Source organism: Echiichthys vipera (assembly GCF_963691815.1).
Source record: "Echiichthys vipera genome assembly, chromosome: 7".
Lineage (NCBI taxonomy): Eukaryota > Metazoa > Chordata > Actinopteri > Perciformes > Trachinidae > Echiichthys > Echiichthys vipera.
In genome coordinates, this window is record NC_139832.1 from 32,564,586 (window position 1) to 32,586,550 (window position 21,965).

Here is a 21,965-nt window from a genome sequence, read left to right on the forward strand (position 1 = left end):
ATCAAAAGATTCAGAGAATCTGGAGAAATCTCTGCACGTAAGTGACAAGAATGAAGACCAATATTGAATGACTGTGACCTTTGATCCTTCAGACGGTACTGCATTCAAAACTGAGATCTTTCTGTAAAGGATGTTACCACGTGGGCTCAGGAACACTTCAGAAAACCATTGTCAGTTAACACAGTTCATCACTACATTTACAACAAGCAAGAATGGGAAAGAAATTCCACCTCCAAAGCTTCAACAATTAGTGTCCTCAGTTCCCAAACACTTACTGAGTGTTGTTAAAAGGAAAGGTGGTGTAACACAGTGGTAAACCCGCCCCTGTCCCAGATTTCTAGGAACGTGTTTCAGACATCATATTCAAAATGAGTGAATATTTGAAAAAAACAAAGAAAACAATAAAGTTTATCAGTTTGAACATTAAATATCTTGTCTTTGTAGTGAATTCACTTGAATATAAGTTGAAAAGGATTTGCAAATTATTGTATTCTGTTTTTATTTACGTTTTACACAACGTCCCAACTTCATGTGAATTGGGGTTCTAGATTGTGCTTCAGTTGAGGGCACAAAAATAGACTCAAAGTGTAAAATGAGAAAACTCAGTTGCTGGGCTGACGCCTGCCGGTAAGAAAATTTAACATATCGCCCAACACTAAACAATAATAAGTTCATCAGCATCAGATGGATCATTTAGTGTTTTGTAGTCTTGCATGACAAAGAACTGTAAACATGCCCAGTTACTTCTCCTTTACTTCAGGTTTGCAAGGAGACATTTTGTAGCCATACACCACCGTGCAAAGTTGACTATAGGGCAGACTTACTTTTTAGTGTAAAATATATATACAGCAGACCTGACTGCAGACAGATGTTGACGCAATGTACTGCCACTAAGCACTCAAAGCTTCCTGCTTATACAAACACTACTCTCATGTTCCTCCACAAAGTCATTGCATATGTACAGTATTTGTGGTGTTGCTGCAAGAGAAGCCACAGGGCCAGCATTTGGTGGTTACACTCTGAATTAGCACATAGGAGTGATATTTACCTAAACATGTTCTCCTTTGCTGTGTAAATCTTTTCTTTTGCAACTAAGAGCTCTGATTGCCCTTTAAATGCGTCCAATGGAAGCCTCAAAACTATGCTGTGTATATGTTAAAATGGCAGCAACTCTTTGGAAAGGAAAGTCACTGAGAGAGATATTGGATTAGATCTTACCACTGTAATAGTATGTGAAGCACATAGTCATGAGGTTTTTGGCTGGGCTGTAGTCATCCATCTGGTAACATCTGTAAACACACCCTTGTTTTAGAGATGATCCTGTCATGACCTCACTGCAACACTTGATGTCATTTTCACAGAAAGGTTGAGTAGGTGATATATTTTAGTTATTGTGAACAAATCCCATGAAAAGAGACAACCCACAATGAGTTGATCCTACTAATACGTGCTGTTTGTGTATCCAAAACCTGGTGCATCTTCTTCCCCTGTGCCATAAAGCACCATTGTTATTAAAAACACGAGTGAGCCACACTGTTACACAAACGTATTCCTTCATTACCATGAACACACACACGGTAGTTATTTTAACTCAATCTCATACACACCCTTCTGCTTCCAAAAATACAATCTAGAGCACCAAATGTGGATTAAACCGCTATTGAAAATAGTTACATAACATTTACTACTTCCTCCTGTTAAAGTAATGTTTGGTGTTAGAAGATTTATTGTCTTTTCATGTGGAAGGCTGACAATGACAACTATATAAATGATCACCAGCCTTATCCTTTACAGTCAAGTAAGCATAGATGATGACAGTATGCTGGTCTCATTAAAATCAAACTCAACTCACTCAAACAGCACAACGGCAAAAGACTGCACCAGTCTGTAGAAAGTGGCTTCGCCCACACATTTAGAGTGGCAGCGCTGTGAACACAGTATGACAAAGAGTTAGAATCTTGTTGCTTAGTATAAAGACAAGATCTCACCAACCATCTGCTAAGTTAAACAAATTAAACACTTTATAAATAAAAAGACTTATTGTCCAAAATATGTCAGTAAGATTTCTTGCATTAATGTAGGCATTTTTTTATTCAATGTGTGACTAAATGTATGTATGTAGGGATCCAACAAAAACCTGTAATTATTTGACCAATTTATTTGGAATATTGCAGTTATTTTTTCCTAAAAGGTCAGGTATGACGTCTGGCTAGTTAGAATTTCATCATTTCCCCATTCTCACCTGTGCACTGATGTATTTGGCAAACCACTCCCTGCCTTTGCCATTCTCTCCACTGCACAGCTCTCCGAAACGAGCCTTCTCTTCCTGGTCAAAGTCCCCCCTGTAAAATCATGGGCCCAACACTCATTACAGCACTCATTTACAGACCCTGTTAAAAGACAAGTTGTTTCACAGCTGTTTTATTACCAGGCGCCACAGCAACATTGGTATTGTGTTCAATTTGTGAGTTTGTGTGTAAATGTCAATGAAAAATGTGGTCCTGGAGACACCTTCTATAGCAGGAAGTACTACAGAAGAAGTTTTAAGTATTTTGCCAGGTGTTCTGTCTGTCTGTCTGTCTGTCTGTCTGTCTGTCAACATGATAGTGTCACAACTGTACAAGATGCAATTATAAAATTTAACAGGCTTGTAGTTGAGATCAAAATGTTGTTTGAAGAGGTTTGGTCCAAACAAGGATGCCAAAAATAGGTGGGTAGAAAGAATAGAAGAGGCTTTTGCCCCTACCACTTAATAAATACTGAAAAAGTGGACTGGGATTGTGTCCACATGGCTCTCACAGACCGCTCCCCAATATGTGAAATACTAACATGCATGGGCGTCTGTTGTTGTTCTTGCAATCGTTTTAAGTCTGGTTAAATCCCTGGTTAAATCAATACCGCAATGTTTCTTTCTACTCTGAAAAAAAGGAATCATTGACACAGAAAACCGGTAATTCAACAGCGAATGGACAGAAATATTCGTTAATAACCGTCATTGTGAGGACTGTGTGTTTACTATGCAACAAGTGTAAAGTAACAGTAACTTAAAGTCCCAGTCGGCAACTTTTGTTTGATCATATTCACTGAAATAGACACTATGCTCCAATAGAACAACATGAATCATCCGGTTTTAGGAAAAAGCGCACCTCTACTTGCACCTAGAGCCTGTTTGTTTGTTTCGCCCGTATCCTTCTGTCCACTCAGCAAAGAGCTGACTCTCAGGCACAGTTCGTGCACACACCACAGATCCCCCCCTTCCCCTTGCGAATGTTACAATATCACAGGCACACACCTCAAGCTTAGCATGTGCTAAATTATAGCAGGGGACTTCGGTTTGACTGAGATAGAGAAGACACGGGTTGAGTCTCGCTCCCGCAACTTTTGATAATTTCACATTTCAAGTTCCTGAAAGTCACTACCAATAGTAATATTCGTCTTTTTAGACGAATTCACCATCAAAATATGTCAATGTAAGCAACCAGACCGACTGTTACAATAAAATTCACCCTCCTCAGTGTTGTCATAAAGATACGACCTAAACATACAGTAAACAAGTGTAAACAAGTCTTAAATAAGTTTAATTAGGCTGGGAAAACAGCCTTTTTAACATGGGGGTCAATGAGAAACTGATCTATTGCGCAAACTGCAGTTTTTGGGATAGTTTTCATTTTATTGGGGGTTAAAGTTTATGAATAATTATAATTTTAATTGGTGTAATTCTTCTTCCTAGTACATTCACATACATTCATATATTTAAAAAAAAAAAGTTCTTCCTTACTTTCCATGAAAGACCTTTTCCACATAAGCCTTCATGAAATGCCTCCTCTCCACCGTCTCAGTGTCAGTGTCCTCTCCACTGTACGTGGACGAAGATGACGACCTCCTCAGCTCCCATATATGAGAGGGCTGGTCCATGTCGTTCTCACTGTCTGCTGACTCTGTAGCATCGCTGTAATTGTCTCCTTGCTCTTGTCGGTGGTGGTGCTGGTGGTGGTGAGAGCTGGGCTTGGTTGGTGCCATGGGCTCTGGCAGTAAGGGCTGCTGGTGAATATCTATGGAAGGCGCCTGCTCTGGGGAGAAAATGTCTGTATGACCTTGGTGTTGGCCTCCATCTATACTGAGAGTTGTGGCCTGTGATGGTAGGTCAAAGTCTATTAGGTTGTCCACTGCTACTCCCTCCATGTTGGAAATAATTCTCTTCCTTTTGGCAATGCAACAGTGTGTTTAGAAAGAGCTACTCTGTGCTCTGCAGGAGCATGAGGGTGGTCACAGATGTGGGTGCTAGTTGGAGGTTTCAACTGTTGTTATTGGGGTTTGGATTTTGCAGACCCTCCCACCCCCTGAGGGTGCCGACATCAAGTCTGTCATCTGTGAACAGAGAAAGGAGAGAATTGGCATTGTGTTTATCTTTTACGTTTAGTTAAAAATGGAAGAGGCAACCTAATAGACCCAAATGGCAGTGAAAGGTAAGACTACAGGCATCAGATGTACAGATTTTTTCGAGCGTACATAGTATATAACTTGGTTTCTTATTGAATTGGCCTGTGCATTTTCATTGTTGCTGACGGAACAGACATAATTAAGATTGTATTCTGATGCTAAACATAAGCCACTGGTGCTTACACCGCTATCCAAATTATTATATACATATACACATATAAATACAAACTGGATTTATTTGTCATAAACATTGATTTTTTTTTGTTTTTTGATTAAACTCATGGATGGTATTGTGTCTCAGAGCTCTTTCGATCATTGATATCAATCTCAGACACCTGTGATAATTTGTTTGCCAGGTGAAGCCAATCAAAGAAAAACTACTTAAGAAGGACGTTCCACATTATTAAGCAGGCCCCAGGTTTCAAGCAATATGGGAAAGAAAAAGGATCTCTGCTGCTAAAAAGCGTCGAAAAGTGCAATACCTTGGAAAAGGTATGAAAACATTAGATATGTCATGTACACTTAAGCATCATCAATGTACTGTAACAAGATTTGTGGCTGATTCCAGGCACAGATGGGTTTGTGCAGATAATGGCATAATGAGGGAGGTTTCTACCAGAAAAGAAATTGCTGCTAAAATGCCATAAAAACACATCAAACAGGTATTTGAAGCCACTGTTGCCTCTGGAGTCCCACAAACCCCAAGGTGTAGGATCCTCCAGAGATTTGCAGTTGTGCATAAACTTGCTATCCAGCCACCCCTAAACAATGCTCACAAGTATAGACGGTTGCAGTGGGCTAAGAAATACATCATAACTAAGTTTCAAACAGTCTTGTTTACTGATCAGTGCTGTGCAACCCTGGATGGTCCAGATGGATGGACTAGTGGATGGTTGGTGGATGGCCACCATGTCCCAACAAGGCTGCGATATCAGCAAGGAGGTGGCAGAGTCATGTCCTGGGCCGGAATCATGAGGAGAGAGCTAATTGGCCCCTTTACAGTCCATGAAGGTGTGAAAATGACCTTGGCAAAGTATGTAGAGTTTATGACAGACCACTTTTTTCTGTGGTATAAAGACGAACTGTTCCTTCTGTAGCAAAATCATCATCATCATACCTGACAATGCACCATCTAATGCTGCAAAGAATACCTCTGTGTCATTGGTTGCTATGGACATAAAAGGAGAGAAACTCATGGTGAGGCCCCCATCATCCCCTGACCTCAACCCAACTGAGAACCATTGGAGCATCCTCAGGCAAAAGATATATGAGGGTGGAAGGCAGTTCAAATCAAAGCAGCAGCTCTGGGAGGCTATTCTGATATCCTGCAAATAAATTCAAGCAGAAACCCTCCAAAAACCCACAAGTTCAATGGATGCAAGAATTGTGAAGGTGATATCAAAGAAGGGGTCCTATGTTAACATGTAACTTGGCCTGTTCTGGATTTCAGTAAATATGACCTCCTAATGCTGCAAATACAACAAATTACCATTTTTCGTTCTTTACAATCTATTAAATGTTTTGAAACTATATTGTGCATAACAGTGCATTTTGAGTTTTTTCTGTTATCACTGAAAAATTAGAATTATACTCTAATGGTTGATTGATTGGTCATTTTCATCGACTAATTAGGAAAATCTGAGAAAATTACATCTGCATAATACATTGGAAACCGGTGTATGGTTACATTTCAGAAACAGTTGTTTTTATCGACTGGTGTGTGCTGCCTGCGTATGCATAAAGTTTATTGGTTTGATGCTCAGTGTAATGCTTGTAAAATCACTGTCAACCACCTTGCTGGGCTTATTGCTTTATTATACAGCAGGTAATACAATACTTTCATCCTACCTAGATCCTAACAGCAGCAGTTAAGTGCCATTTAAGACATGTATTTAAGAGCCTCTCTGTTAGAAGAAATACTTCAGTAGGTTTAATATGGCTTCCAATCAAAATACACCCCCAGGTACCACCTCAGTCAGGGACCTACAAAGGCATCTCTGAGAGGATAAATAACACTCCACAGTTAGGGTAAATTTTGCTAAGGGAAAAACTGGCATGTCCATTTTCAAAGGGGTCCCTTGACCTCTGGCTTCAAGATATCAGAATGAAAATGGGTTCAATGAGTACCCACGATCCTCCCCTTTCAAGACACAGACCGTACAGACTGCACGGGTGGCATGAAGTATGTGCGTTTGTGATCACGTAGGTAGTACTTTGAAGTAATTGGATTGAAAGGTATTGTTAAATGTATTTGTTGGTGAGACGTTGATGCTTCACACACATCTTCAGTATCAAAGTAATGATGGCCACTCGTTTTTCTTTACTTAGCTGCTTTTTTCTTGCCATAATACAAACAGTCTATTCAGTGGGACTATCAGCTGTGTATCCACCTGACTTCTGCACAACACAACTGAGGGTCCCAACCCCATTTATAAGGCAAGAAATCCCACTTATTGAACCTGACAGGGCACACCTGTGAAGTGGAAACCATTTCAGGTGACGACCTCTTGAAGCTCATCAAGAGAATGCAGAGTGTGTGAAGCAGTGATCAGAGCTAAAGGTGGCTACTTTGAAGAAACTAGAATATAAGGCGTATTTTCAGTTGTTTTACAATTTTTTGTTAAGTACACATTTCCACATGTGTTAATTCATAGTTTTGATGCCTTCAGTGTGAATCGACAATGTCAATAGTTATGAAAAGAAAAGGAAACTAATTGAATGAGAAGGTGTGTCCAAACTTTTGGTCTGTACTGTACATATACACATATATATACACATATATATATATATATATATATATATATATATATATATATATATATCAAATTTACAATAGTAATATATACAGATCAAAAGTACTGCAATAACGTGCAAAGTACCGTAAAAATGTGTAAAGAACAGATTGTTTATGGTTGAGTTTATTACAGAGAGGGGGTGACAGACTCTCCTAGGGATGCGTTGTATAGTAGTTTGTAGTTATGTGGTTTAATGACCACAGGCAGGAAAGATTTCCTGTGGGGCTCTGTGGTGCATCTGGGTGCAAGGAGTCTTCTGCTAAAGGTGCTCCTCTGCTGGGCCAGTGTGTTGTAGAGAGGGTGGGAGACACTGTCCAGGATAGACCGGAGCCTGGACAGCATCCTCCTCTCTGCCACGGTCATCAGGGTGTCCAGCTCCTCCCCCACAACATCACCGGCCCTCCTGATCACTTTGTTCAGTCTGTTGGTGTCTCCGACCTTCAGACCACTTCCACAGCATGTGACAGCGAAGAAGATCGCACTGGCCACAACAGACTCATAAAACATCCTCAGCATCGTCCGGCAGATGTTAAAGGACCTCAGCCTACTCAGGAAGAAGTGTCAACTTTAGCCCTTTTTGTAGACAGCCTCTGCATTTATAGTTCGGTTCAACTTTTTGTTAAAGTTCACCCCACATACTTCTCAACAGTGTTCACAGGGACCCCCTGGATGGAGACAGGCATCACAGGTGTTTTCACCCTCCTCAGATCCACTACGAACTCCTTTGTTTTAGTCATGTTGAGCTGCAGGTGATTCTGCTCACTCCAAGAGACAAAGTTGCCCACAACAGTCCTGTATCCACTTTCATCCCCCTTTCCAATGCAGCCAACTATTGCAGAGTCATCAGAAAACTTCTGAAGGTGGCAGGACTCAGTGCAATAGTTGAAGTCTGAGGTGAAGAGGGTGAAGAGAAAGGGAGAGAGGACGGTCCCCTGTGGGGCCCCAGTGTTGCTGACCAACCTGTCAGACAAACAGTTCTGTAGGCTTACATACTGTGGTCTGCCCATCAGGTAATCCACAATCCAGGACACAATGGGGGCCTCCACCTGCACCGCAGACATCTTCTCACCCAGTAGAGCTGGAAGGATGGTGTTGAATACACTCGAGAAGTCAAAGAACATTACTCTCACAGTGCTCGCAGGCTTGTCCAGATGACTGTAGACTTTGTTCAGCAGGTAGGTGATGCAGTCCTCAACTGCCAGGCAGGGCTGGTAAGCACACTGTAGTGGATCAGAGAAGGGCCTGACCATAGGCCTTAGCTGCTCCAGGACGAGTCTCGCCATGGTCTTCATGATGTGGGACATCAGGGCCACCAGTCTGTAGTACTGAGGGCCACCTTGATGCGGCGTCTTCGGCACAGGCAGAAGGCAGGACGTCTTCCACAGCACAGGGACCCCTCTGGAGGTGCAAGCAAGACTTGACTCAGTACTCCACACAGCTGGGGGGCCCAGGCTTTAAGCACCCAGGGAAATACGCCATTGGGGCCTGCAGCTTTGCCATGGTGGAGTCTTGTCAGCTGTGGCTCAGTGGCTCTTCTCACCAGGTCAGGCGTGAAGGACACTGAACATGTTGGGGAGGGCTGAGGTCATCAGGCTGTGGAGGACATGATGTAGAGTGGGGGGGGGGGGGGCTAGGTAGGTGTGAATCGAGGTGGTCAAGGGGTCTGTAAGGAGGAGGAGTAGGGGGAGGTAAAGTGGCAGTAGTTGAGGGGCCGCCAGAAGCAGAGTCGTGTGGGGGATGGGCCGCAGTGTCAAACCTATTCAAAAATAAGTTAAATTGGCCTGTTTCACACAGTCCTCCAACCCTGTGCTACCAGTCTTCTGTAACCCAGTGATGGTTCACATACCACTCCACACATCCCTCATGTTGTTTTCGCTGGAGTTTATTCTCCAGCTTTCACCTGTAATTGTCTTTAGCCTCCCTGATTTTAAGTTTGAGTACCCCTCTCACTCTGCTCACCTCATCATGGATGCCACCTCTGAACGCTCTCTTTTTTTCATTCAGGAATCAGCACAGTTTCAACATCAGTTTCACCAGTTCAGTATCTGACCAATTGTCTCCCCTTCTGTTCCTGAGTAATGAAACGTTATGATGTCACAGTGAAGCGTTTGGATAGAAAATATCATCACTTAATCAATCATTCATCTTATCAGTTCAAGTGGCCATTTGCGCCACATTTGAAGAAAATCCCTCCAGGGATTCCTGACAAGAATGGGACAGACAAAACCCCGATGACATAATGCCTCCAGAGGTATAACAGCCTTAAGGGCTTTATGCTACGTTAAATTATCTTAGTTTCGTTACTTGTATCTGAATTTGAAAAAAATAAAATAGAAATTAAGAAAATATACTCTTTACTTAGTGTGTGGGTAATGTGAGGTTTCCTGTTGTTGCAGATCAGTCCAGACATTCCGCTCTTAAGAATCCTTGCTGAGCAGAACAGGTTTTGGGGTCTGACATGAAGAAAAAACTTCTTCATAGAATAGATTTTTGTGTCCTCTCAAGCTCCGTCAGATTGGAAAGAAAGCGCCTGTGAACTGCCATCTTCAGGTCTCTCCACAGATGTTCTATGGGGCTTAAGTCTGGGGTTTGGCAGGGAAACTTAAGGACAGTCAGAGACTTGTCCTGAAGCCACTCCAGCATTGTCTTGGCCCCCTCTCTCTCCGATTTCCTGTCAACCTCCAGCTGTTCTATCTAAATAAAGGCATGAAAGGCCAGAACAATTATCTTTAATAAAAACAAATGCCATTTTTCAACACCAAACAGTAGCCACTCTACCATAAAGGCCTGATTGATGGAGCATTGCTGAGATGATCATCCTTCTGGCAGGTTCTCCTATGGTTGATGGTAGAATGGATGGTCCAGATGTATTGGCGAAAGCATGACCCGCCCTACTCTGCCTGATATACCCTGATATTTTTAACTTAACCTAAAACAATCTCGCTCCTCATGCCTAAACCTAACCAACCAATCAACAAGAGACAGGTGATGCCTTTGCCTGTACTTCCAGAGCATCTATGCTAGCATCAACCATCTCCTATCTCTGCAGAGACTGCTGCAGCTCTCTTAGAGTGACAGTTGGTTTCTTGTTCACCTCCCTGACCAAGAATCTTCTGGCCCGGTTACTTGGTTTGATTGGACAGCCAATGCTAGGAAGAGTCTTTGTAGTTCCAACCTTATTACATTTCACAATGATTGTAAAATGTGCTCCTGGGAATACTCAAAGCTTTACTCTACAGAGAGTTCCTTGGACTTCATGAATTGTTTTTTGTCCTGATGTGCAGTGTGAATTGTGGGAACTTACATACACAGATGTGTCTTTTTTTCCCACATTTTTTTAATTGAAAGAAGAAAAAGTACAACAGTTGTACAGTGTGTCAATGCATCTGCCTTAAGGTGAAGAAACTGGGTCAAAAAAAACAAAAAAAAAACATAAATCCCACTATCTACAACAACCCATGTCAGACATGGTCATAATAACCAACTAAATAATGAATGACCTATAACATAAGTAGATAAATAAGGTACAATGAAACCAAAAAGAGTGAAATCTATAGCTAATAGAAAAAATAAATAAGGTAATTCAGGAAGAAGAAAAGGAAAAATCAAAAATAAAAAGGGGGGGGGGGGGGGGTTCTGCTTCCAAGCACTAGGAAGTGTCCTCAGCATCATCAGGACTAACAGTAAGACTATTGATAATAAGAGCCAGCAGTGGGTCTCAAGTTTTGTGGAATGCTGTCAAAGATCCCCCCTGGGAAAACCTTGACTTCTCTAACCTTAGACATTGTAAAATTTCACATATCCCAATACAAAGCTACAAAGCTGTGTAGAAAATATGCAATTCCAAACTGAAATCCACATGTGGACGAGCTTCCAATACTTGACACGAAGGCCGATTAATATGAATTCACATAATAGTGTGAGCGAGCACAGAAAAAGGATGAAAAAACAGGAATTCAAAAAAACATCAGAAAAGTCTGTGTCAGTATCATCAGTCCGTAAAGAAGTATAGACTATTAACTATTATTGCTGCAGTCTAAAAATAAACGCCAGCCAGTCCAGGGCTGGTTAAAGCACAGCTATACAGTTAGCAACACATCAACTCACAGTTATTCAGATAACATGACAGTGGCTCGTCTGTGATGAAATCATCAGCCTACCGCGGTCATCAAGTCTCTTCCGTGTGGGAGAAAATTATGAAGGCTATCGCGTCAGTGACCGAAAAGAGCCTCTTCCTCCCTCCGTCCTTCATCACGGTGACAAGCCTGGCAGGGAACAGCAGCGCGGTTCTGAAGCCCAGGTTATAAAGTTCCGACATCACCTCTTGGTACATCTGGCACTGCTCCACCACATCCGGTGCGTACTCCTTGTAGATGGCAATGGGGGAGCCTCTGTACAGCAGCTTTCCTCTCTTGGCGCGGTCTTCACATATGATTTTCTCCTTCACCTGGTATCTGTCGGCCTGATAATGACTGGCTGTGGTCTCTGCCCTGGCTTCAGCGTCTCGGATAGCGCGCGGTGAGCCCTGTCACATTACGGAGGTGATTCCAGGCAGCCTTTGCCAAAAACCTTCATGAGCAGCTCCGCAAAGAGGGCTGTCGGCTGCGGCCCCTCCACTGTTTCAGGTAGGCCAATCACTCGGGGATTATTGCTCCGACTCAGGGTCGCTGACTTTAGCCAGCAGTTTAGCTCTTGCTCTCTGTTAGCATGGCACAGGAGGCCTCCAGTGATAGCAGACGCTCGTCTTGATTAGCATTAACCTCAAGCGAGCCTATCTTCTGAGCGTGGTTGGACACTGTGGCGCGGACGTGGTCCAGCGTTGCTTTGAGCGTTGAAATGGAGGCTTTAAGATCGACAAAGAGGGCTATGTGGTGCTCTGCCCAGAGGTTAGCAATAGCCACCATGCTAATCTCGCCACCTGCCTCAGGGAGGGATAACCTTCACCCCCTGGTCTTTTACAGTCTGTCTGGTCGCATACGCGGATATATTCAGGTGTTGTATCCGTCTTACAAGACAATATCACTATTTGTCGTGACTTTCGGGGTCTTGAAATGTGAAATTATCAAAAGTTGTGGGAGCGAGACTCAGAACGTGTCTACTCTAGGGCTGCAACTAACGACTATTTTAATAGTCGACTACTCACCGACTATTGAAACGATTAGTCGACTAATCGGATAATTATTAATTTTTTCTTAAATTTAGCATGAGGTTGCTTTAACTATGTGGCAAATGATAATAAACACAAGAAAGGTGGGTACTTCAATGAAAAATGCATCTTTTATTCAACTTTGCTGCTGATAGGCCATAAATCCATGAATAAATAAACCTCTGTCCAAGGACAGGCAAATGTGTTTTATAAAAAATAATTAATAAATTAAAATCAAGTAAACATTTCTTTCCTGTAAACCAAGGGAACATTAGCAGCAGTAAAACAATAAATAAAAAAAATATAAAGTGCATTTTGTGAAGTGCATTCAGTTGTAAAATAACTTTACAATTCTCAACAGTCTGAAATCTAATGGTTTTAACAACTGACATTTGTAGATACACAGCTGAAAAAGCATTCAGAGTTGTCCAAATTCAAGTTGAAAACATGGACTGTGTGATACAATCTGGACACAAACCTGTCATGGTGGACAGACCAGGTTTAAAATCAACATGAGGCTCAGGCTATGTCGTTCAGTTTATTCATACTAAGAAAAGTCAGCATATCCACATGGTCTCGTGTGAGGCTTGCTCTCTTCTGGGAGCAGATATTTCCTGCTGTTGAGAAGATTCGCTCTGCCGGAGTGGATGTTGCAGGAATGCACAGAAGAGATCTTGCTAGGTTTGACAGTGTGGGAAAACGCCCCTCATTTTCTCTCCACCAGCTGAGAGGGTCATTGTTTTTGGCTATTGGTGCCTCTGTGAAAAACATCTGAACTTCCCTCCTCGCCATTTGGATTGTTTTGTCCTCCAGGGTTTCCTCCTCTTCCTCACTCAGACTGTCAGTGTCAGACTGAAGCATGTTATCCAGCGCTGACTTTCCCCCTGGGACATGACCCCTCCTCTTCTGCTGTAGCTCAGGGTCATCATGTATCCCAGTCTTGGCCTTTGCTTATTTTATGGCGAGAACTTCAACTGTACTTTGCACCCTTGTGCCATCTTCAGGTGAGATAAACTTCATCTTGGGTCGATGGCAGCTGCAAGAACAACTGGGTTGTCTCTCTCTGCAGACGCAGTGTTAAGATTCTCCCATCTCTCACTTATTCCTTTTCCTGCAATGGCTCGAAAGGCTTTTCCTGAGCTCGTCTCAAACTGGGTTTGGTGTATGGACCGTTGCAGCCCTTTGACCAGCTGTGGAAGACATGAAGCAGTAGCATACTCCTGTCCACTGAGGAAAACGGTCGCACATTCAAAAGGCCCCAACCTTTGCACCAGCTCTTCAAGTAGCACCCACTGCTCTGGTTTCAGGTCAAAGTAGTGCTTGCCTCTTGGTGTTACCTCAGGGTCAGAGAGAGTTGCAGTGACTGGCCAGCGCTGCTCCAGGAGTCTCTCCACCATGTAATAAGTACTATTCCATCGCGTACCGACATCCTGGATCAGCTTGTGCTCTGCGGTGTTCATTTGCTGCTGCTTCTTCTTTAGTTTTGAATTTGCCAGCTCACTTCTCCTAAAGTGCTCCACTAAGTTTCTTGCAGCAGCAGTAGCTTTGTTGATGCTGGGCTCTTTGAGGGCACTGTTGACGATAAGTTGGAGGGTGTGGCCAGCGTGTGTGTGTGTTTTAAACAATTACCTTCAGAAACGTTTTACTGTATTTCTGCTCCATCAAGTGGGTGAAATGGGTTCTGGATGGCAGGACGTATTCTGGGTTGAACTGGGCAATCATCTGTTGAAACCCGGCACCCTCAACCATGGAGAGCGGCCTCATATCATAGATGAGCATCTGCAACACTGACTCAGTGAGGGAAGTCGCCTGTTGCGGGGTGCATGTCTGCTTCTTTTGCAGAAAGGGGTCCAAGGTGGCTCTCCTCTTCGGACTGCATGCATTTAATTTAAAAAACGTTCGTCAGGCACAGTCAGGCATAATGTTAAAGCTCTCTTTTAAAGCGAAAATACGCTTATAAAATGTACAATGTACATCAAAACTTGAATCTTACCGAGAAGACTCGGACTCCGTTTCGTTCAACTGCCCGACGTGCTTTCTCTTTAAATGTTCGTGCATCACCGAGGTGCTGCCATGATACGCAAGGTCTGCTTTGCAAACCTTGCAAGTAATCTTTTTATCCGCCGTATCCAGGCTAAAATGCTCCCAAACTTTGGAAGTTTTCGTGCGCGCAGCTGCTGTGTTGGACGCCGCCATTTCTGTGTGCGTTACCGCCCGTCAGAGACGCTATTGCGCATGTGCGACTCGGCAGAGATTGTAATGAAGTGAGATGCCTCACTCTGTTTGAAAAACACGTCTAGCGACGATTGTCGACAATGGAATTCATTGTCGACAATTTCTATTATCGATTTTTGTCGACGACGTCAACAAATCGTTGCAGCCCTAGTCTACTCCATCTCAGCCAAACCAGAAGTCACACAGGTGTGTCTTTTTAAACTTTGTCTGTTCAGTTCAATTTGCCACAGGTGGACTCAATTCAGGGACAGCAGAGGTAAATTAGCTGCTAGTTAACTCTGATGCAATTACTTTTACTTGTAATCTAATTAAAGCAAACAGTGGAGTGCCACAGAAAAGGAATATACTGAATAATGTACTGTACTGTAAATGAGGGATTTCAGTTTTTGATTTTAATACTTTGCATTCACACTTTGTCCTATTTGTCCTGTTATTGAGTGCAGATAGATGGGTAAAATAGCAATTTTATCAATTTAAGATACATCTACAACACAATAAAGTGTGCAAAAATTGATGGGGTCTGAATACTTTCTAAAGACATTCTATATCATTCCCATTGCAGCTTTAAACCTATAAGTTGTCTGCTTATTTTTATGAAATCTCAAATCACAGTTGAAGCTAACTAGCCTAGTTCCTTTTTAGTTCCAGTTAACCATGATCTCATGCAGATAACAGGAAGTGGAAATCTTTGAAAACCACAAAGACAGGAAACTCAAAGCTCAAACTCATCTGATATGTTTAAACAATTTTGCACAATCGGTAACTGTCTGCTACCTGCTATGTCCATCTTTTGTGTCATTCAAACTGCGCACGCACGCACGCACACACACACACACACACACACACACACACACACACACACACACACACACACACACACACACACACACACACACACACACACACACACACACACACACACACACACACACACACACACACACACACACACACACACACACACACACACACACACACACACACACACACACACACACACACACACACACACACACACACACACACACACACACACACACACACACACACACACACACAGACACAGACCACACACCCCTGCCCAAACACAGAGCACAGAAAGCACTGCTTCTATCATGATGGAGGATACTGAAAAGATACTGTAAAGCTTGAGGGATTTGGTGGAGAGGAGCTCTGCTTGTTGCTATCAGCTGTGCTGTTTCTCGTCTTCAGTGTATGCTGCACTTGGCATGATTCACACATGGAAGCCAGAGCTGTTATGCAACGTGCCCCTGAGCCTCACCCACCCCCAGGAAATGTTATTCAGCACATTTGTCTGCAAAAATATCAGTTTTGAGTCACCCTCAATACACTGGTGTTTCACATTTCATCCATCTCTGTAACTCTGGCTTTATGAACAATATGTGGCAAATGCAAAGCAATAAATCAGCTTTTCCTCCATGTCAGATACAGTATTATAGAATTACAATCCAGCATGGGGAAAAGGTGCTTTACAAGTCTCCTTCTCAGGCCACTAGTTATCAAAAGTGTTCAAGCATTCCTGAATCAACCTCAGCCTGATGGAGGTGGGAATTTATACCCAACTTGGGACTTCCCTGACCCACAATCCTTTGGCTTCCTTGTAATTTGAGAAGGTAGGTTGTTTAGTCTCCTGGTATGGTTCAGTCACAAAAACAAAAGCAGAGTGCATTCTTTGTCTTGCCCGGTCCTCTGGCTCCTTTACATGTAAAGTAAATGTAAAGGAGTACATGCAAAGTTTTTGTAAGTTTGTCCCTGTGAGGACCCTTTTCTTTTGCCTCATTCTAAATATCTCTGCTCGGCCCTGGTTGTAAGTTTGTCCCTGTAAAGACCCTTTTCTTTAGTCTTATTCTAAATATCTCTGCTCGGCCCTGGTTGTAAGTTTGTCCCTGTAAAGACCCTTTTCTTTGTCTTATTCTAAATATCTCTGCTCGGCCCTGGTTGTAAGTTTGTCCCTGTGAGGACCCTTTTCTTTGTCTTATTCTAAATATCTCTGCTCGGCCCTGGTTGTAAGTTTGTCCCTGTGAGGACCCTTTTCTTTTGTCTTATTCTAAATATCTCTGCTCGGCCCTCGTTGTAAGTTTGTCCCTGTAAAGACCCTTTTCTTTGTCTTATTCTAAATATCTCTGCTCGGCCCTGGTTGTAAGTTTGTCCCTGTGAGGACCCTTTTCTTTGTCTTATTCTAAATATCTCTGCTCGGCCCTGGTTGTAAGTTTGTCCCTGTGAGGACCCTTTTCTTTAGTCTTATTCTAAATATCTCTGCTCGGCCCTGGTTGTAAGTTTGTCCCTGTGAGGACCCTTTTCTTTAGTCTTATTCTAAATATCTCTGCTCGGCCCTGGTTGTAAGTTTGTCCCTGTGAGGACCCTTTTCTTTTGCCTTATTCTAAATATCTCTGCTCGGACCTGGTTGTAAGTTTGTCCCTTTGAGAACCCTTTTCTTTGTCTTATTCTAAATATCTCTGCTCGGCCCTGGTTGTAAGTTTGTCCCTGTGAGGACCCTTTTCATTTGTCTTATTTTAAATATCTCTGCTCGTTGTAAGTTTGTCCCTGTGAGGACCCTTTTCTTTAGTCTTATTCTAAATATCTCTGCTCGGCCCTGGTTGTAAGTTTGTCCCTGTGAGGACCCTTTTCTTTTGCCTTATTCTAAATATCTCTGCTCGGACCTGGTTGTAAGTTTGTCCCTGTGAGAACCCTTTTCTTTGTCTTATTCTAAATATCTCTGCTCGGCCCTGGTTGTAAGTTTGTCCCTGTGAGGACCCTTTTCTTTTGTCTTATTCTAAATATCTCTTCTTGGCCCTCGTTGTACGTTTGTCCCTGTGAGGACCCTTTTGTTTTGTCTTATTCTAAATATCTCTGCTCGGCCCTGGTTGTAAGTTTGTCCCTGTGAGGACTCTTTTCTTTTGCCTTATTCTAAATATCTCTGCTCAGCCCTGGTTGTAAGTTTGTCCCTGTGAGAACCCTTTTCTTTGTCTTATTCTAAATATCTCTGCTCAGCCCTGGTTGTAAGTTTGTCCCTGTGAGGACCCTTTTCTTTTATCTTATTCTAAAGATCTCTGCTTGGCCCTCGTTGTAAGTTTGTCCCTGTGAGGACCCTTTTCTTTTGTCTTATTCTAAATATCTCTGCTCGGCCCTGGTTGTAAGTTTGTCCCTGTGAGAACGCTTTTCTTTTGCCTTATTCTAAATATCTCTGCTCGGCCCTGGTTCTAAGGGCGCAGTCACACTGTCCATCCGTACCGTACCCAAGCACGTTTCACGGCTAAAGTCTAGTTTGTTTGACCAGTGTGAGTGCAACTGTACCGCACCTCCGTACTGTAGCACTCTCTGGTGCAGTGTTGCCCTGGCACTCCAATATGGCGGACGGGGTCCCACATTGTCACGTGTCTGCTCACCACAGGTATAGCATAAATAACATAACATAACATAAATGATGGCTGAGTTCCATTTAGCTTCTTCAATTTCAGGGTCCCGGTGTTGTTCATGCTGGCTCACCATCACACTGTCATAGCTTTCTGGGATACTTGAAAAGTCAGAACATTGTCGTTAATTGTTATTAGTGGCATATGTGCTTTTCCTACTAGGACGGGTCAAAACGTCTGCTGTGAGAAAGGCCTAATGTTGAGCTCTGGGAACATAGGGGCATCACTTCGACAATGTCCAAGGCAAGTAACCTGAGCTACGTACGTCTGGGTGACGTTTACAGAATTAGCCACATTAGCCCACATTAGCTCCACCAGCCGGGAGCTAGGCTAACAGAACACGTTATTAGATAAACGGGAGTGGGAGTCAGTTTTGAGATTTTTTCCAGGACCGGGAGGAAATGGGACTCTTTTTTAAAATTTTGAAACGGGAACAAGATTTTTTAGCGGGCAGAGACAGGGAACTCGTACAAGTTATCGTTTTTCGTTCTCTGAAAATAATCAGGTGATCTGTTTCTCCCTTCTGCAGGCCAGCTGAGATCCCTGGTTACACTGTTCTCCTGAGATCAGGATCCATAAAATGTATGGTGAACACAAAAACTGTTGACCCTCCAGTGAGGTTGGGACAAACCCAAAATCTTAAACTCAGGTGTGATTTCCAAGGCCTAGCAGGGTTTTGCTAACCTCTCACCTGATGAATTTCGTTCCTCCTTGCTTCCCTCATCCATCTGGTATCGCTCAACTGTGAAGCAATTTCAGGAGGCTGGGGCTTATCAAAAATCCTTGCATATGATTGGATAAACCACTTGTCCGTCATCTTTATTGACGTGCTACTTCAACCACTCACATAGAAACCAACCTGTGACGTTGATGAGAGCGATGCAGGGAAAAGCCAAACAGAACAGCCGACATGGTTTCCACCACCAAAAGCCTTCAGAGCCTTAGGTCACATCTATAAAACCCCGCCCAGCGGTCCTGATTTGCCTGACCAGTTTTTGCGGCCCCTGAAATCCCTTTCCTATGGAGCGAATCCAGATGGTTGAGTGGAGCTGGTGGGTAGGGTTTCGCTGCCCTTTCATGGCTTTCAGGCTTCTTACAAACACAGTGCCCAAGTGTGATAGCTGAACTGCACGACCTCACATCACATGCTACAATAGATATGTGACAAACAGAAGTGGCTGATGAAAGATAAGTTAGGTGTAGAATCTCAGCAGAGGCCAGTCAATGGAACAGTTGAGAGGACTCTTCACCACAGGCAACACTCCCAACCCAACACACTAAATCTATTTCCTGAGGACACGCTGGAGATGGAAAAACAGAAGCACTTTACCCCATCATCATGTCAGTAAACATGAAAGCAATGCATCTACTCCATCACAGCTACCGTGAAAACATCAAAATGGTTTAGCTGTTTTTGAGTGCTAAACATGAAACTACCAGGGTATGGTTTTAATTCACTTTCCACTGAAGCATACTCAATAACATCCAAGAGAGGTCAAAGAAGACACTTTCAAACTGTTCAATACAAATGCCATTACCATGCATGTCAAATATCCTTTAATTTTAAGAGTCTAGACAAAAGGCCTGTGCAATCGCTTACCAGAAAATATTTCTCCATCTTTAAAGACCTTAGTGGAAGATGGTGCAACAACATGCTCAAAAAAGCCACAAACACTACAGAGCCAGGGTGAAAAAATGCTATACTATGAAACCAAGGAGGAAGTTCTCCTCCATGTGCACTTCCAGATAACACCAAACACAAGCTATATCTGACAAACCAAATAACCTGAACCCCAGTAATGTTCTGTCAGGTTGGCCTTTCCTTAAAAGATCTCTAGGCCAACAGTGTCAAGACAGTGTAGTCTAAGTGTAGTATGGAGATTTGTAATCCATCATGGCTTCAGGCTACATGCTTTTCTACATCTTTTTACAGATCTTTCTACTGTGTGTGCAGCTAGCTCTAGTTATTATGCACTCATCTTGTCCTGTATTGTCCATAGGGCTCTTATCTCTGCTCCTGCTTGTGTACATGCTATCAGCGGGGGTCGTAGCCAATTCAGGGGTCTGTCCAGGGACTATCAAGGTTCCAGGCGGAAAAAGGGGCAATTATTGATGGCGTGAGGAGTTGATGTAGTAATTGTTTTAATCCAGTTTCTTGTTCTGTTATTTTATTATTATAAGTTTTCAGGGAGGAGGAAACCGGAGAACAAGCAAACTCCACACAGAAAGGCCCAAGCCGGGATGCGAACCTGGAACCTTTTCGCTGTGAGGCGACAGTGCTAACCACCACACCACCGTGTAACCAATTATTATTAGTTTATAATGGTACTTTGCTTATAATAATAAATAAAAATGTGTTGTAATTTATGTGGAATAATTATTAATAGGATAAAATCAGGTGCATAACTTCAGGCATGGAGTGATATTAGTCATCAAAGACGACAGATATTAGCCAACACATAGAGATGTCCACCCAATCCTGAACAAAATGGTCTGGAACATGAAGACCACAAGCTCCAGCACCACCCTTCTGGTAGAGACCAGTGTTAGTGTGTACGTGTGCGTGTGCGTGTGTGTGTGTGTGTGAGCATGTGTGCTTGTGCATATATATATATATCACTGAAGTCACTCTGGACCAGTTCTCCTCTGTCCACACAACATGCTCATCAGCAAAGGCAAGTCTAGCCTTTTGATTCTTTCTGCTGATGAGAGGTTTGGTCACTGCAGAGTGGGCTTTCACTCCAAAAACTCTTAAATGTTCAGCACTGAACTGGAGAGCAACTCCAGCTGCAGTGTTGAACTGATTCCCCACTGAGAGTCTTCTCATAATCCTGTCCTCTGGTGCACTTGTTTTACGTGGACGACCGGCCTTTTTGAGGGACTTAAATGAATCTGTGTCCTTGTAAAGTTTGAATCTTCTTGAAATCACAGACTGTGAACGCCCAACCTCTCTCTGATGGCTGAGAGGGTCATCCCTTTGGCCTTCATCTGGACAACCTGCTGTCTCAGGGTTTCAGTCTCCTTAGAGCAGCTGCCATCTTACAACGTAACCAGGAGAGCTGCAGATGAACAGGGTGTGTCCAACAATGAAGTCAACTGTCACCAGGTACAGATTAACACCAATAACTGGGAGGATCTGAAAGGGTTCTCTCATTTAGATCACTGTTTTTTTCACTAAATAAAGGTTTTTGTTGAAGTGCCTTGGTTATTTAAAAAAAAAAAACATGCTAGTACAGCAGAGGTATAGACACAGAGGATATTCTATCAAATTAGGAAAAAAAAAACAACAGTATTTCAGAATAAATCAAGTATTCATACATGTTCTCTAATTTTAATCTCCAGTGTATATCAATAAGCACCACCTCCTTATATTGCAGCCTCGCTGAATAAGGTTCGGTTTCATCTGTCTCATCCGTCGTGGGTTCACAAAGATGTGAAAAGTTCAAAGGTGAAAGAAACAGGTGCACAGTGCAGACCACGACTGCTGACCAGTGAGTTCCCTTGGACCGGGAGGACGGACAGCTCAGAGAGGAAGCAGTGCTGAATAAACAGCAGAGCGCTGACGTTTCCTGGAACGCTAAGCCAGTGAACAGGGATACCCCACGTCAGTCACGGAGGTGTACCCGCAAGTGAAGCAGCCAAGCACGTATCCAAACAGCTCCAGTTCAACGTCAGAGGCCAAAATCAAACGAGAAGAGGAGAATCCCCTATCCGCTGTGACCCCAGTACCATTCACATAAACAGACACGCTATGCAAAAAATGGCGTCAACGAGTCGTAAAAGAATACACGTGCAATGTGTACAGTGATATGTAATGCGACGGCAACGTAAGGAAAGTAACAGCTGTACGTACATGAGGTGTCCCGTGGTGGCAGGAGAAGAGAGCTGCTCCTCACTACTGTTGTTGTTGCGTCG

General features: G+C 43.0%; 1 protein-coding gene across 2 annotated transcripts in view; it reads right to left on the minus strand.

Moving 5' to 3' along the window:
- kiaa0513 (KIAA0513) overlaps window positions 1-21,965 on the minus strand; it is a 38,470-nt gene extending 16,505 nt beyond the window's left edge. Inside the window, exons 1-5 of one of the 2 annotated variants that reach the window (XM_083915983.1) lie at window positions 21,904-21,965; window positions 3,779-4,368; window positions 2,243-2,342; window positions 1,853-1,926; window positions 1,219-1,289 (exon numbers count right to left, since the gene is read on the minus strand). In XM_083915983.1, the coding sequence (XP_083772109.1) occupies window positions 1,219-1,289; window positions 1,853-1,926; window positions 2,243-2,342; window positions 3,779-4,182 (649 nt within the window). In that variant the 5' untranslated portion in view covers window positions 4,183-4,368; window positions 21,904-21,965. Of the gene's footprint in view, window positions 1-1,218; window positions 1,290-1,852; window positions 1,927-2,242; window positions 2,343-3,778; window positions 4,369-21,412; window positions 21,482-21,903 lie in introns of those variants that run through there. The other variant, XM_083915984.1, reaches the window with a different exon arrangement.